The following is a 12,176-nucleotide window of genomic DNA, read 5'->3' on the forward strand; positions in this document are numbered from 1 at the left end:
AGGCAGGAGAGGAAGGAGGCTCAAGACCTGCAAAGCTCTGATATCAGGAACCAAGAGATACGAACAGGCCCGAAAAGTAAACAGGTCAGGGCAATACCTTTTTCTTGATTTCTTCTTGAGAAAAATGCTCCAATTGAAACTGACTGTGCTCTTCAAGGCAAATACTTAGATATGATGTTTGATCGCTATAAAATGAAAACGGCTCTTCTGTATAAAATAAATAAATAAATAAATAAATAATAAATTGGTAGAAATAAATAGATAAATACATAAATAAATGGGGCAGGGGAGAGGAGAAAGACTATTAGAAACAAATCCTCCCAAGGCTCATCCCCATGCTCTTCACCCAAAGCAATCACAGGGGATGGGATAAGGAGCTGAAACACAGAGGAAATAAAGCACAATCTTCGAACAAAAGTAATTTTGCCTGCTCAACAAGGTGATGTCTCAATGTGTGGTTTCCTCTCGTCTGTAGGCTGTTACTGTAGCCAATCCTGAATTTTAATTTGCCTATCAAGTGCTATACCTGGAGACCACTCTCAATGGCACAAGTAAATGATAATTTCAGTTCAAATAAGAGTAGTACTGCTTAGGGATGAATACACAAAATTTAGATGAGGTCCCAAGTGCAGACCTCAAGGTACATAAAAGTGGCTGTTACACTTTCCTGGTCCCAGAGTTCCAGAGTTCCAAGAAGAGAACATACACCAAATATAAAACCTGTCTGCCAGTGAGAATACAAAAGGATATCAGTTATCAGTGTGTTGGGGTCTGCTGCCCACATTACACATTACATTCTAATTCTGTGGGAAGAATCAGGGCCAGCGGACATTCACTGAATGAAGTACCATCATAAACAGTCTTGTTTAATATACACGCCATTGGTGGTGTTCCAACAACAGAGCACTGGACCTCCAATTATTACATCCTGGGGCAGGTAATGCAAGTCAATGACTCCATGGCAGCTCAGCTCAGCTCAGCTCCTTCGTCTACAGAGCAAAGTTAGCACCTTCTCTGCCAAACTAGATGACGGTGAAGAGCAGAGACGGAAAGGGAAGAGCCTAAAGCCATGCACCTTATACCCCAAACAGGCTCCAACATAGTCAACCCACCACTGCAACAACTTATTTCTACCACACTTGCCAAGCACTGGGGCTGGAGATGCAGAGAAGAACAAGCCACTAACCAGAATATAAAGAGCCCAGTGTCCAGCAAGACAGAGAGAGCAGACGCACTGTGGTGAGTACTGCTGTACTATCCTATCCCATAGTTTCTGGTGCTAGTGCCCTCCCTACACGATTCTAAAACAGCAACCTTGCTCAGTGTCTGTGTGGTCCTGCTCAGTGGAGCTAAGGCAGGAAAAGTGCACTCAATGAGGATCGATTACCAGTCCCCCAGGTTATCTGGAGCCAGAATAGCAAACAATGCACAAAGGTGGGCAGGAGACAACCCAGCTACAGACCGACCCTCCCAGAATGAATACACTCTTAATGGGCCCTTCCATTAGGAAGGCTAAAGCCAGGCAGATGCAGACTCAGTCAGTAGAGAGGATCCTGGAGACATTGGACCTCTGCTCTAGGGTTTCTTTTCGTTCAACTAAGACCCTTTATGGGAAACAACCGATGGGAAAACCATAGAAAGGAACCTGTACCTTCCCGCTTCCGAATTTCACTGAGCTGCTCCTGCAGGGCCGTCTGCAGATTCCGATAGGCAAGCACATCCTGCTCCAGCTGCTTCCGGAGGGCAAGAACCCTTTTCAATTCAGCCTGCAGTTTGCTGACATTTGGTAAAACAAGATACCAGAGATTGTAAGACAGACCAATTTATGATTTATGATACAAAGTCCATCAAAGCTGTGGTTTTTATGTCACAAGTAGGTGGCTTTTTTTTTCTGCTTATAAAAAAAGTGTTTATTACAGAAAAAGATAACTATAGAGAAAATAAAAATTGCTATGATAACCTCACTGATCAATACATGCTATTGCTCCTGAATCTTTTTCTCCACAAGTATTTCCACAAAGTTTAAATGCCATTGGGTGTGCAAGGTAGAACTGTGTGTCCCTTGCTTAAATATCACCCACACTTGTAAAGGTTTCTGGTAACGCTTTTAATGAGCACATCGTATGAGATCAGGTGACAGTTCTCCATTTACTTAAACTCACTCCTTACTAGTGTCTACTACAGGCCTAGCAGGTGGAAAGCATGTAATTCTCTAGAACGCTCGCCCAATTGCTTAGACTAATGCCTTGAGTGTATAAGAAGAGGCTCTCTCACCCAGCACCCAGGCTTCAGAAGAGAGGGATCAGCTCAAAAAGATTATACTGAGGTGAGGGTCAGGAGGAAGGAAAAACTAAAGAAAAGTAAGTTCCACAACAAGACAGAAGCAGACCAATTCATGGCCAATAGAACTCTATTGTAGTAACTCAACCAAACTGAAAAATGCATAGTATGGATTGTTCTGTAAGAATGGATATTGAGGTTCACATGTTGGTCAACACAGTACAAAAAGCCCAGAACCCAGTGAGGGCATGAAAAGGCTCTGCCTCTTAAGAGCTGTATTCATTATGAGAAACTTCCCAAAGAAGTTCCTTCAGTGATGGGCATGTTCTATCCACTGTCTAACACAGCAGCCACTAGCTAATGTGCCTACTCAACATCTGAAATGGGGCTTAATGTACCACGGAACTGAATGTTTAATGGTATTAAATTGAAAGTAAGTGCAAGTTTGAGTAATCGTATACCTAATAGCTGTTCTACTAGACGGTGCAGAGCCACGGAAAGGATTTGGACTTACTTCCATGTGCAAGCGACACATGATCTGAATGACACACACTCAGCTCTCAGAGGAGCATGGAGAGCGAGCTGACACCTGACCTCAGATACAGTCCCCACTGTTCAGCTTTGAGCCTACTATGTAGTTTGCCATTTGGGTCACTTCCTTAAGGATACTCAGCTATGCAGTGGATCAAAGCATAGAAACATTTTTTTAAAGCAAATCAGAAGGTTCCTTCTTATACACTAAGAAATATATCACTCTCTTCCAGTGTCTGACATAGTTTCCTGACAGGGTTCATCACTGCTCTGTAACTATCTGTAAAAATGTATAAATATGTGGATTTTCTAGGAAAAGAGCTCATAAGCTTTTATATCAGATTTTCCTAGAGTGGCTGGGAGCTGTTGCTGGGTTTGTGTGTGAAACAGACTCAAGCTGCACTTCTCCTGCAGCTCCATCCATGGAAATGTACACACAAATTAACATACACTGGAGGAAATAAGTCTTTCTGTTTACTATTCCCTGCTTGGATGCCATGGACAGTGTGCTGTGAAGCAGTCTTCACGTGAGGGGAGGGCCTATGAGAACCCTACCTCCCTTTCAAAACAATCATAAGGGTCATTTGTTTGGCAGATGCAAATCCACAGCACAGTACAGCACAGGCTTGCACGGGGCATGCTGCCAAGCCACTTAACCAGGGAAGCTCCTCCCATAGGGCTGGGGCAGGCTGCCTACTGCATCAATGCTTCTGTTTTCTGACAGGGTGAGAAGTGCACAGCTGATGCTTCAGATCTCTCACTTCTGTTTTCCCAACTCCAGAGTCTCTGCGAGGTGTGAGAAACCAGCAGAACAAAAGTGGGTTTGCTCAGGGAAAAACAAGTACTGTGCCTTCTTCTTGGAACAAGGCGGCAGAACAGACTGGCCAGGAGGAGAAATACGAAGTTCAAAGGAGGATATGCCACTAAGCTCTACAGCACTAGTCAAGTCCAGCAAGCTGTCTCAGTTACGAAATGAGATAAGTACAACTTCCCTGTGAGTTGTTTCGGGGGCTTAAATGAGATATTACATGAGAAAGCTTGGTATACACTCAACAAACATCATTACCTTATTCATGTGATGTACCAAAGTTTTCCCCTCTGGGGAATTACAAAAGATATTCTCATCTAGAGAGGATTTTGCACCCATTGAAGATACTTGGGAATAGCTGGAGACATCTGTGGTTGCCATAACTACACCTAGATGGAGGAGTGTGGCACCAGCCAGCAGGCAGAACTAGGGATATTAGAACGTCCTACAGAACATAGGACAGCCCCTGTAGACTATATACAAATATTCCCATACTGCTGAGGCTGAGCAACGACTGAAGCCACCTCAGGCAAAGAGTATCTCTCAACAAGGGCGTCAGTATAGATCCTAGAAGGTCTATGCTCCGATCAGTCTTCACTGCAATATGGAATTAAAGCCACCAACTTCTGAGTACTGCCAAGTTATAGTGGCCAGGCTCATGGTGGCTTCCCTTTCCTTTCCCACTTTAATCTCAAGTATGTCCTTATAGGACACTACCTTTACTACATTTCCACAGTGAGCAATGTTAAACAACAAAGAAGAACTCAACTGGCTCTCATCCGTAATTTTGTCTTCTGTTTTCACCAAGGTTTGAGCATCCAAAATCCCATAGCTATGTATTTGCAGCTAGGACAGGGAGAGTGGGCTTTTGATATTAAAACTAATAAATGTTGCTATTTATTGAGAGCTTCATGACTGACAGACAGGATATAGAAGAGTTCATTGTGGCTTACAGTTTCAGAGAATGAGAGTCCATAATTATCTTGGCAGGGAGCATGGCAACAGGCAAGAAGGCATAGCACTGGGGCATTTCCAGAGCTTATTTCTTAATATACACGCACACACATGTCATGGAGCTGATGGTGAATGGTGTGGGCTTTTGAAACCTCAAACTCCACATGCAACGATGTACCTCCTAATCTTTCCAAAATAGCTCCAGCAACAGGGACCGAGTATTCAAATATATAAGCCCACACAGGCCTCCTCATTTAAACTATTTCATGTTATATAACAATGTTATTAAGCTGGAAGACAGGAGGTGGATAGAGAAGTAGACAGGTAAGTAGGTTTGGAGGCAGGTAAATTGGAAGGACGATAAGGAAGGAAGGAGGGAGGAAGTAAGAAAGCTCAGGAATGAGTTAGAAAATAGGCAATGATTAGGTAAGGAGGTGGGCAGGCCAGCCCATCTCCGCATTACAAACACACGTACTGAGACTCAAGGTGAGAGACAGAAGCACAGGCTTAGACCTGCTCAGTGCTGGAGCTGGGATGTGAATCCAGGTCTGCAGATGAATATGAAACCTTTTAAGCATCCTTGTTCATTAGCTACAGCTTTGGCCCTCTTGAGTCTCATTCATGTTTTTATTCATTAGGAAAAAGCTTATGAAACTAGGAGCCATTCAGATGCTGAGAGTCCTTGAGAGCAACTACATCCCACCCTTAAAGCCTCCCTGAGCCCAGAGTCTACTCAGGATCCTGTCAGAGATGTTATACAATGGAAGAAAAATGTCTCTCCCCATTGAGCTTCCATGTCTTCCCCACAGTAAAACAGCCAGGCTTCCTGAGATGTCCACATCGCCTAGCTCCATTAGCATATTTTCTGCCTTCTCTAAACTCATTTCAGATTTAAAGTCTGAAAATTACTTTATAACCAGGAAGATCAGTGCTGGAGGAGGCATTCCTAAACAGAGCAGTCCCCTAGCATCTGCTCTGCCTTGCTTAAGGAACTGGTCCCTGCACATAATCCTGCCCCAGGAGAAAAGGTGGGGACACAGAGAGGCAACAGGCTTGGGGACTGGATGAGCCTCCTAACAGAGACACACTTGGGCTTGTTATGAAGGGGTATTTAAGACAGAGCAGGGAAACACTGGGCTAGTAGGGCAGGAAACAGCAGGGCATGATGAAGGCAGGTGCACATAGCCCAGGGAATATTTAAGGGCCCAGTGTGGCAAGAGCAAAGGCATAGGTAAAAGAAAAAGAAGGGTCATGCTTTTAACTATGGAAATTTTGGGGTATATTCAGAAAAAGGCAAACTAAAATAATGAGTCCTTTTTCCACCTCTCTATTCCACCGACGCATAATCAGGAAACTGTGGCCAATCTTGTTCCATCATAATCACCACCCACTTCTGTTTCTCTACTGTTTTGAAATGAATACTAGATACCATTGTCTTTCAATTACAACGATCCTGAGTAAAGACCGATTACTACAGATGTGCAAACAGGACAGGCTGGGGACACAGAGGTGGAGCTAAGGCAGGAGGCTAACAGGAATACCACTGGCTTCAGCTGACAGTCCTCACCATCCTTCAAAGACAATAAATCATTTTAGCAATTCTACAGACATGAGTCATTCAAAGACATGGAGATGTGGCTAGGTCCCAGGGCTCTGCTAACACCTGTGTGATACTGGACAAGTCACCTAACCTTTCTTGGTTTCATTAGTATTTTCCCCATGCAACAGCTATAAGGAACATCTAAGAGTAGACACATAAAACAACTTCCTAAATACACAATGAAGAACTGAAACTCTGAGTAAATATTCTTTTTTATTTTATTGTTCTCATAGGCAACTCTTGATTGAAAATTGATATAGCTGACCATTAAAAGAGATGTTCACTAGCTAACTTCTTTGAAGGATTGCTAAGTCAGGTGGGGCTTTTCTTGCTCAGAAACAAGCAGCACTAATCAGGAAGTATGTGTAGCTGTGGTGTCTGAAGAGAATCACTTACCTGTCTGTGTCCTGCAGATTCTTTGCCAGATGGGCATAGACGTTCTGTTCTGTCTTTAAGTCCCCAGTCAGCCCTTCATACTCTGATTGTTGCTTTTCCTGGAAAAGACAATGGGCATCTGACATTAGGGGCAGAAGCCAAGGAAGATGGCTTGCCATTATGCAAACACATGTGGCTAGCTCTGGATTTTTAAAACCACAGACTGCAGGCTTTGAGCCAGACTCAAGTTCAGGTCATAGTAACACAGCACCACCTGCAGGAGGAGAGGGGAATGACAGTCTCCATACTTCCCAGAAGGCCATCATGGGTGTTGCGATTGGGAGGTGATAAAAGTTTTGAGACATGGAGTATGGTGGAAAGTCCTAGGGTAACTGAGGATGCACCCTTAAAGGAGCTGTAGGACCTCACCCCTTTTCACTTTTGTTTCCTAGACCTGAAATGAGCAGTTCTTCTACCAGATGTTCCCCTTCATTGCCTTCCCAACACAACCTAACAGCCCAATCCTGGGCTGCAACCTCCAAAACTGTAAGCTAAACCAAGCCTTTTCCCTTTATAAGTTATCTTGTGTGTTTCTATGAAGCTAACTAACACTCAACACAAAGTAGAGCCATGATCCCAACACCTAAAAGCTGTTAGACCCACTGCCTCTGACTTCACGGCACTCTAGCAATGCCTCACTACACTTTCTGCTGCTCCACAGAAAACCTCACAAACCAAAACCTAGTAAGACTTGAAACACAAGATATACAGGAGAGTGGAAGAGGACCAGTGAGTGGAATTGGAGAGGTGTCCAGAACAGTGATGACAGAGGCTGGGCTGGACCACTGCTAATTTGTATAGCCTTGGGAAAGCAGATTGCAAACCCATGAGGCTTAGCACCTCTGTTATGAAATGGGGGTACAGTTTGGCGGTTCCCCATTCATAAACATTATTTTGCCATCAAATGCAAATTCTAGTGCAACCACTTAGCAGTTTGGGGATTTGAAAAGTTGCTAATTAATGGCTTGGGGATTTCTACCTAAAAATTAATTGGCAATGACTACCACTTCTTGGAATTATGGAGCAGATTAGGATAAATTATGCTAAGGGACTAGAGACATCTGGAGAAATGGCTAACTTCAGTACTGAACAGAAAAAAATCAAAATGTGTCTCTAGCATTCTGTTGTGTCAAAAGATACATGCTTTAAGATCTCGGCAGTGATTGCCAGAGCCTCTGCAAGAGGACAAAATAGAGATGCAAGGTATCAAACAGGGTCTCAGTTATACAAGTAAGTCCCAGAGATGTGGTGCACAGCAAGATGACCAAGGTGAACAACTGAGTCCCACATACTTGACATCTGCTAAAAGGGTAGATCTTTAAACACCATGGGGGAAGATAACACTGTGAGGGGATGAATGTGTTAACTGTCTTGATTATGGTGATTATTTCATAATAGCTAACTGTATAAATTTAAGTGTGTGTCTGTATCTATATGTGTGATATTATGTGATGTGATGTGATGTGTGTGTGTGTGTGTGTGTGTGTGTGTGTGTGCGCGTGCACGTGCGTTACTGCTGCTAAGGACTGAACCCAGAGAATTGTGCATGCTAGTTAAGCATTCCATATGGCACTAAATTACATCCCAGTCACCAAAACCTGATATTTATCAACTATAATCCAAGAAAGCTAATAGAGGGGTAGATGTCTAAATAAGGATGAAAAGTTGTCTAGAAGTTACAAAAGTCATTTTAAAGCTCTTATTTGCCAAACATGAGACAATTAGAACACCAAAATAATTAAATTACAAAGTCCAAAATTAATACAAATGGATACATGAGAAGAGGCTTTGCTTTATAGTAAAGTGGTTAATATTGATGGGAAGAATGACGGGATCAGAAAGCATACCCATTTGGCACCCATCTTGGTAATAATTCAGCCAACAGGCACGAAGGGATGCTAAAACTGTAGGGTGAGTCTTAGAATATTAGGCTATTTACCAGACACTACCCCTAAATTCTTCCTTACTACACAGAAAGACAGGGTAACTGGAGGGTGAAGAGCTTGAAGACGCAGTCTTCATAAATATATCAAAGCCAGCACAGCTAACAAGTAAACACATAGACTTCGTAGCGTAAAAGAAGAGAGACTGTGAACATAGCATCACCACTCTGATACCTCCACAAAAGATGCACCAACTAAATCAAATCACCAAACACACAGCCAGCAGCAAGAAGAGCACAGTCACTATTCTGCACACTTCAAATGACCAGGGTCGTGGACTAAAGAATCAAGACTGGAAATCTCAAGATGGGATCCCAAATCAGACCTTTGTGCAAAGGGTCCCTGAGACAGCCGATAAACTGTGAATAAGCCTGAGAATTAGAAGGCACCGAGGAGTCTGTGCTCATTTCCTGCTGTGGTAGCAAGGCGAATGTCTGCTGCCCAAATGTTAGGAGAATACCCAGTCCGTGGAAAAGTGAAGGCTGCTGCTCATGTTCTTCTCAACCTCACTGACACACAGAGGGCACTCACACAAATGTGACCAGAGAACACCACTCACTAACCTCTAACAGAAACCACCAATCTCTTCTGTTGCAGTTCCACATGAACATTAAGGCTACTAGCTCTATGACCCTGGCAGCTAAAGGCGGTTATTTGTAAGTGCCAAAGATATTTCAGAACATTCATTCTTACTACTTCAAAGATACTGTGGTCACTACCCTCATTGTTAAATCTTGTTATTTAAATATATTAATTAAAAATATCATTTCTGTAGAAAATTTTCTATACTTTTATAGCTGAATTTCAATATATTGGTTCACTTCATAAGCCAATGCATATATAAATTCTGTGCATTTAAAGATTTTTTTTTTCTAGAATATGGGTCTTTGGCTTACTCTGGACTGCCAAAGAAATGCAGTGGACAAAAGGCTAAGCACCCTGACCAAGGAGAACAGTGCTGTTCTTCCAACCCCAGCAAATCAGCCCTAGGCTGATTCATAGTTGAACAACAAACCACTGAGCTAGGCCTTAGATGCTAATCACTCGGGTAGATAATCCAGCACTTCTGTAAATCATACCACAAGCCACTGGCCCAAGTACTCCTAAATGCTTCTGCATAGACCAGTGTCCATGGGGCTCTCTCAGTGCTTGCCTGCAAATAAACACCTGAAAGGACATCAGGACAAGGAAAGACACCAAATCTTTGGTGTAATCATTGTATCCTGTCTCATAGTAGCCATTTCTGCCTGTCCCGTTACTAGCTATGCTGACTTTATAGGCGTGTTATGCTAGATACTCTCCAAGTAGTCTCTCATTGAATCTGAATACAACTGGGTATAGAGATGACAGACACCCTTCCCCCAGTGCTAGAAATGAAGACACAAGGAGGATGGTCAATATCAGAATCATGAAGTACTGCATGGGCTCCTCAGCACATCCATACCTGTCCCAGGAGGCTAAAAACTTAAGTGAGTCCATTGATATGGTGCCTGGAATGGAGCGGACACTTGGTGTCAGCCCTAAGTACCATTCCAATGTTCTGGACTTGTGCTAGTTATAGTTACTTCATAGAAATCCTGTACAGCTATTATATATCAATCTGCTCAGTTGTAACTGAGTCAATCCACTTAACTAATAATCAGTAGTCAGCATATAGACTTGTATGTGATGTCAAAGTTAACTAAAGGTTAAAAGATAGAGTGAAAACTATGGAATTCTAGTGGAGAGAATCTCAATAGACCAGGCACTGAGCCACAGAGAAGGCACTGCCATGTCAAGGCCCCAATTCCCAGGCCCGCTCTCCTCTCCTCTTTTTCCTGGCAGTGGCACCAACTCTTCAGCCCACCACCACACTCCTTAGCTTCTGTCTTCATTCTTTTTCCTGCCTTCCATCTTAGACTTCCCTGCCCACGCCTCAAAGACCCTCAGAGACCTTAGAGATGGAGAGACATTGCTTAGCACTCTCCAGCGACACTCCAGTGAACCTCATAGGCTGTTCTCCAGATCAGCCTCACAGGGACTCTTCTCTAGCCAAGAAAGATGCCCTCATCTGGTCCTGAAGCACCCATTCACTTTCACCCAGAGCTTCTGTGCCAACCACCTGTTCAGTCTGAGCAATGCATACAGCAGTTATCCTAAACCAGGCCTGGTGTCTGGCACAAATCAAATCCTGCCATAAACACTCGCTGAACTGATGATTAAATAGGTAAGAGGGGAACACAGGGACTGATATGAATCTTAAGAGCAGAGATTCCTGTGGATATTTTGCATAATGGAAGTCAGAGTGAGTCAACGTCTTCCTAGAAGCAAATTGCTCACCCATGTTAAATAAATGAACTCTTCGGAGCCATTTGCGTCCCATTTCATCAATCACCTATTCCCCTGCGCTGACTCATGCCCCATTAGAATGAAGTCATTTGGCTCTCTCAGCAGAGCTGACAGCCAGTAGATTTCCTTGGCACAGAGGAGAGCTAGGCTGCCTAGGGATGGTGGGCAGTGAGACACCCACTGAGCAGGTGCCATCAACCTCTCCACCAGCATCTCCAATCAGGAACAGCTCAACAGGAGGTCTCTCGGCACAGACACTTGGCACACAACTTCACGTGTGGCTCTGCAGTGCATCCTCCACAGCCCTGGGAGTAAATACCCACTCATTAATATTTTGCCTCATGAGAATGTGCTAGAAACATAACAGCAGTCCATAGGCAGATACTGCTCCTCTGCACAAGGCCCTGGGCTCTTGTTAAACCAGCACAACTGTCTCTTGGGGATTCTAAGATTCAGACAGAGACATCTGATACCCATTTAGGAATGGCAGGGTCTACACTAAGTCAAAGTGTTTTGACCTGAAAGTCCTTGGCACTCCCTCAAGTTTTCCCAGAATCTCCGACATGGTACCTATGAGAACCTTCAGTTTGTTCACAATCAAAGTCACTCTTCATAGCTGTCCTCAAACTGTCCTATGCTAGCTTCTGGAGTACTCAACCCAGAGCAAATTTACTAGCATGTCTCTATTATCTCTAAAGACTGGAAAGGCACATTTTCGAAAGCTCTGGTGATTTGACAAAGGCCAAAGATCTCAAGTATGACTGACATCATACCCAACAAGGGTAGGGGTACTTTCTGCTCTGCCACCAGTTCAGAATGACTTCAGGAAAACACGTGTACAGTACAGAACACAATCTGAAGAGACAGCAGACCAGTAAAGAGAAGGCTTAATGCATCACTTCCTGCTAATCAGGGCAATTTGGTGACCTAGTAGATGGACCGGGCCTATTTCAGCAGCTGTGTCACAACCCTGCAACAAAGACATTTATTTTAATATTCACAAAATGCAGCCGCATATCCCAACCAGGTCAACAACAAAGTTAGAAATCACGCCTGTGGCAAGTCACATATAGCCAGAGAACTTCACGCCCTCTTCTTCAGTTCCCTGATCGCCTAAGCATTAATTCTCAGGATCACACATGCTTAACAGGAACAGAAACACCACCATAGCCTTGAGCTCTTTGTAAAAATGGGCAGAGGATAAATCCTAAATCAACACAAAATGGCCAAGGGCATAGCAGAAGAAATCCACATTTTCTACACAGAAAGAACAACCATTTGAAAAGCAAACTTTTCT

At 43.5% G+C, this 12,176-nt stretch overlaps 1 protein-coding gene across 41 annotated transcripts in view; it reads right to left on the minus strand.

The window, feature by feature from the left end:
- Positions 1-12,176, minus strand: part of Cdk5rap2 (CDK5 regulatory subunit associated protein 2) — a 168,690-nt gene that overhangs the window by 75,026 nt on the left and 81,488 nt on the right. For all 41 annotated transcript variants that reach the window (XM_087660590.1, XM_087660588.1, XM_087660571.1 and 38 more), the window contains 3 exon segments: positions 6,570-6,667; positions 1,652-1,776; positions 98-207 (listed from right to left, as the gene is read on the minus strand). In XM_087660590.1, coding sequence (XP_087516716.1) covers positions 98-207; positions 1,652-1,776; positions 6,570-6,667 — 333 coding nt within the window.

Source organism: Rattus norvegicus, chromosome 5 (assembly GCF_021556685.1).
Source record: "Rattus norvegicus strain SHRSP/BbbUtx chromosome 5, alternate assembly SHRSP_T2T, whole genome shotgun sequence".
Taxonomy (NCBI): Eukaryota; Metazoa; Chordata; class Mammalia; order Rodentia; family Muridae; genus Rattus; species Rattus norvegicus.